This window comes from Octopus bimaculoides, chromosome 1 (genome assembly GCF_001194135.2).
Source record: "Octopus bimaculoides isolate UCB-OBI-ISO-001 chromosome 1, ASM119413v2, whole genome shotgun sequence".
NCBI classification, from domain to species: Eukaryota; Metazoa; Mollusca; class Cephalopoda; order Octopoda; family Octopodidae; genus Octopus; species Octopus bimaculoides.
Genome location: NC_068981.1, coordinates 193,854,032 through 193,859,440, shown reverse-complemented (window position 1 = coordinate 193,859,440; position 5,409 = coordinate 193,854,032). Strand labels below are relative to the sequence as shown.

The window sequence follows — 5,409 nt, the reverse complement described above, 5'->3', positions numbered from 1 at the left end:
ATATACATGTGTATGTATGTATGTATATACAACATGCTTGTCCCCTACCACTGCTTGACAACTGGTGTTGAAGAGAACAAATAAACATACATGGTACCGTAGGCTGCAAGTAGCAAGCCAGCCATTCATACAAGTTTCCAGAAGTACCAACAAAACCTGTGTTAAAAGGATAATAATAATAATAATAATGATAATAATTGTAGTAGTAGTAGTAGCAGTAGTAACAACAATAAGATTTCCCTTACCGGCATTACCTTCTCCGTCATTTCCATCATTGTTGTTATTGTGTGTGTTACTACCTGTAAACAGAAATGGGAGAATATGAAGGGTCCTCAACAGAAACTAGCATGGGTGTCTTTCAATATATTTAACTACATTATCAAGAAAATGACATAAACACGTTAGAAATATTGCATTTCTAAATCTCTCAGAGAGATTTATACAATAGCAGCACAATAAAGTAATGGTTTGTTGCCAACTTAATGTGGAAGTCCCAGGAAAGGGAAGAATGCTACTGTTATTTAACTCCAGGAAACATTGCTGCCTTAATAATAATAATAGTAATAGTAATAATAACAACATCAACAATAATAATAATAATAATAATAATAATGATGATAATAAATAATAATCTTCAGAGTTCTTGGAACATGATCGGTAAACAAATGTCATCTTGGTCTGCTGGCTATGGACAGCTGACACTTTCCATCATACTCAGTAAAGAAAGCTGAGATTTTTCACGATATAATAATAATAATAATAATAATAATAATAATAATAACAATAATAATAATAATAATAATAATAACAATAACAATAATAATAATAATAATAATAATAATAATAATAATAATAATAAATGCCCTGATGCAGTACCAGGCAGTGGCTCTCATGGCTTTTGATTTTAACTGATTGGAAGTGTTATCATGTACATTATTTTGTCTTGGTATAAAAAGATGGGCTACAACAAATAGTCTGCTCAATACCACAGATTTGCTAGTCAGTTGTTTGACCTTAACCAGTTGAACATTTTTCTAAGTGGCTCACAATATGTGCATCTCTGATCATGCGCAGATGTAGTTGGGGAGCATCATAGCCATGTGTTGAGAAGAATTCTTTGGGGTTTGAATAATTCACCTCTGGAAACATGGATGTGCAGGTGGTACATAAAAAACACCATTTTGAGTGTGGCCGTTGCCATTACCGCCTGACTGGCCCTCGTGCTGGTGGCACGTAAAAGCACCCACTATACTCTCGGAGCGGTTGGCGTTAAGAAGGACATCTAGCTGTAGAAACTCTGCCAGATCAGATTGGAGCCTGGTGCAGCCATCCGGTTCACCAGTCCTCAGTCAAATCGTCCAACCCATGCTAGCATGGAAAGCGGACGTTAAACGATGATGATGATGATGTCCATGTAATCAAGGGAAATGTGGGACTAAACAACAAGAACAACAACATAAACATTATTTGATGTAATGAAAAAAAAAACACAGATAATACACGAGGTGCTAACTAACCTGTCCACTGGATGTGTACCAGCTCATCGGAATTTATAGTTAGTGAGTTGGGTACAAAGTCGTACTCCACAGCTGAGAAGGTTTGTACAATGTTGCCTCGTTTACCTCGGACGTTCAGGTTGTGGATGTTTTGTGTCACACCCGAAGGCCGTGGCATCAGGTAGAAGATGTGACTTCTGTCCTGGAAGACCCGACCAAACTGGGCTGTATTGATAGCAAGTTGAAGGGGCAGACCAGCAACATTAACGACAGGGTCATTTAGAACAGGAGACTTTTTGTTACTGCAACAATAAAAGAACAACAAAAGTCATTTACTAAAACAACAACAACAATGGTGACTATGACAATAGTGATGATGGTGAAAATATTAACTATGATGCTCATGGCAAGGATACTGCTGTTAGTGGTGTTGGTGGTATTGATGGTAATGATGAGGTTGGTAGGGGTGGTGGCGGTAGTGATGACGATGGTGATGATGATGGTGACGATCATAATGATGACGGCGACGATCATAATGACGACGGCGACGATCATAATGATGATGATGATATTGGTAATGATGAGGGTGATAATGATGATGATGATAATGATGATGGTGATGATGATGATGATGATGATGGTGGTGGTGGTGGTCCTTACACAACAGCCATATTTGGGGCTATTTAGTACTGCAAATTTCAGCTGGATCTCCATTACCTTATATTAAAATATCTCAGACAGAGGAGGAATTGCTTCACCCATGACCTCCTTATTACCCCCCCCCCTCCCAAGGTTTCTAAGACTTGAGGAAGGGAGAGAGGTAGGGTGTTGTGCTCAAACCAAAGACAGGGTCCAAAGGCTTGCAGCAAAGAGGATACTGAAGGAACGGGTTACTGTGTTAAGCTAAACAAGGGTTTAAATCTGCCACCCAAGTTAATGGACTTCACTGAAGATACCCAAGGATCAGTTACAAACGAGTGATACAATTAAGTTTCTATATTTAAGAGATGAGGAATTATGTACATTATTTACATTTGATGGATATTTGTCCTCATCTTGTTTGTTGTTAACACGTTTCGGCTGATATACCCTCCAGCCTTCATCAGGTGTATTGGGGAAATTTCGAACCTGGGTTCTCATTCCTAAGGTATTTTTCGATGCTATTATTATTATTATTATTATTATTCACTGCCTGGAAGCGAACTCGGAATCTTGGGGTTAGTATCTCATGCTCTTAACCAATATGCCATATGCCCCTGAGCATATGGCATAGTGGTTAAGAGTGCAGGCCTATGGCGTAGTGGTTAAGAGCGCAGGCTACTAGCCCCAGGATTTTGAGTTCGATTCCAGGCAGTGAATAATAATAATAGTAATAATAATAATAACAACATGGAAAAATATCTTAGGAATGAGAATCCAGGTTCTAAATTTCCCCAAGACACCTGATGAAGACTTTGTATTTTGAAAGTTTCTCCATTTCTTTTAGGGAAACATTGTCATCTGCTGGTATTGATACATCAATTAGAAAGCTTTTTTTCCCTTCATGATCTCTATCATTATTATTATTATTATTATTGTTCAGTAGTTTTATTTTTATAACATGCTTTCACTTCACTACCAAGCGCAGCTCTGTGCATCTTGGGTATGTGCTGTGGTTTGCTGTGATGCTCTTATGGTTACTGTATTGAAAGTGTTTTGCGTAGGATGTGTGCAGTGTCCAGTAGTGCAATTTTTTGTATGTTATATATATTTGTAAGTCCTGGTGTTTTTGTTATGTATTTGTCTGAATATTTTTTTATTATACCTAAGGCATCTACTATGATAGGAATTGTTTCTGTTTTTAGATTCCACATTCGAGTTACCTCTATTTCCAGGTCTTTGTATTTTGAAAGTTTTTCCATTTCTTTTAGAGAAACGTTGTCATCTGCTGGTATTGATACATCAATTAGAAAGCATTTTATTATTATTATTATTATTATTATTATTATTATTATTATTATTATTATTATTATTATTATTATTATTATTATTATTATCATTATTACTATTATTATTATTGAAGGCGGTGAGCTGACAGAATTGTTAGCACATCGGGTGAAATACTTAATGCTATTTCACCTGTTGCTACATTTTGGGTTCAAATTCCACCAAGGTTGACTTTGCCATTCATCCTTTCGGGATCGATGAAATAATTATCTGTGAAGCACTGGGGTTGATGTAATCGACTAGCCCCCTTCCCTCCAAAATTTTCAAGGCCCTGTGCTTAGAGTAGAAACATTTATACTAACTGTCACCTTATCAAACAATCAGTACTTAATACTGTCACTAATTGTCTTATGTCATCATCATCGTGTAAAGGCACGATGGTTCAGTGGTTAGGGTATTTGATTCACGATTGTAAGTTCATGAGTTCCAATCCTGGTGGTGTGTTGTGTCCTTGAACAAGACACTTTATTTCATGTTGCTGCAGCTTACTCAACTGGTAAAATTTAGTTGTACCTGTATTTTAAAGGGGCCAGCCTTGTTCTATTCTGTGTCACAGAGAATTTCTCTGAAAACTATGCTAAGGGTATGCATTTGCTGTGGAGTACTCAGTCACTTGCATGTTTATTTCCCAAGCAGGCTGTTCTGTTGATGGGACCAACTGGAACCCTTGTTGTTGTAACCTCTGGAGTGCCATTATGTTATCACCAAGAATGGTTTTGTAAATCAATAAGGAATTCTGAGCTAATTCTTTACTTACCCATTCTGTGCAGCTGTTGTTGTGGCAGGGTCATAGTCATCCGTACTGATATTGTATCTGAAAAACAAAATATATCATACAACATTAATTCTCATGTTTGACTTAATGTAATTTTTACTGTTTCGATATTAATTAACTCTTTCGTTACTGTATTTCTGTTGAGATGCTCAGTGTTTCTTTCAATTACTTTAAACATAACAAAGAATTTAGTGTTAGGAACATAAATTGTGACTAAGGTTTGGTGGAATATATTAATTCAGAACTTATGAAAACAAGACATTTGTACTCAGAGCCAGATCTGGTTTCAGCCGGGTTGGCATGGAAAGGGTTAAGAAAAGGCATATGGTATATATATCTTCTCACATTTCTATGAAACTTTCCCCTCTGTCCCTGCTGACCCCTCACCCAGTCCAATCCTCTCTATCACTTCACCTATATTCACCCCACCCCCACTGTACCTTGAGGGTATGTCCATAACCATCTCAAGGAGGCAATGACCAGTGACCAAGACCTTTGGCGATATGCTGTGCTTGTGAAGATCCATCAAGCCAAGTGAAATCATAGTCATGGCTGATGCTGGCGTCATGTAACTGGCACTTGTGCCAGTGGCATGTAAAAAGCACCTTTTGAGCATTGGGCCCCAGGAAGGCAAAGTGGCAGATGCTGGTGGCATGTGGGAAGCTTCTTTTGAGTGTTGGGCCTCACGGAGGCAATGACAGAGACCTTTGGCATTACATAGTGCTTGAGAAGAAGACCCATCAAGCTGATCAAAATCGCAGTTGTGGCAGATACTGGTGTCACGCAAATGGCACCTGTGCCAGTGGCATGTAAAAACACCCATTACACTCTAAGAGTAGCTGGTGTTAGGAAGGGCATCCAGTTGTAGAAAACCATGCCAAATCAGACTGGAGTCTGGTGCAGCTTTCCATCTTATCAGCCCTGGTCAAACCATCCAATCCATGCCAGCATGGACAATGGACATTAGATGAAGATGATAATGATGATGATGATCTCTCTCATTCTCTTCATATCTCTCTTTCTCTCCCTTCTTCTCCATCTGGAGCATCCTTGTATCTCTTCTAGAGCAAGACACCTCTCTCTATCCTTTCATTATTCTTTTAACCTCTCATCAACTGGCACAGAGCCACTTGCCTTCATAAAACTCCCCCC

At 38.3% G+C, this 5,409-nt stretch overlaps 1 protein-coding gene across 1 annotated transcript in view; it reads right to left on the bottom strand.

Annotated features, from left to right (window-relative positions):
• The window catches only part of LOC106869894 (protein DD3-3), a 33,776-nt gene that overhangs the window by 8,245 nt on the left and 20,122 nt on the right, over positions 1 to 5,409 (bottom strand). Inside the window, exons 9-11 of the mRNA XM_052973241.1 lie at positions 4,240 to 4,296; positions 1,518 to 1,798; positions 246 to 299 (exon numbers count right to left, since the gene is read on the bottom strand). Of these exons, the coding sequence (XP_052829201.1) occupies positions 246 to 299; positions 1,518 to 1,798; positions 4,240 to 4,296 (392 nt within the window). The remainder of the gene's footprint in view (positions 1 to 245; positions 300 to 1,517; positions 1,799 to 4,239; positions 4,297 to 5,409) is intronic.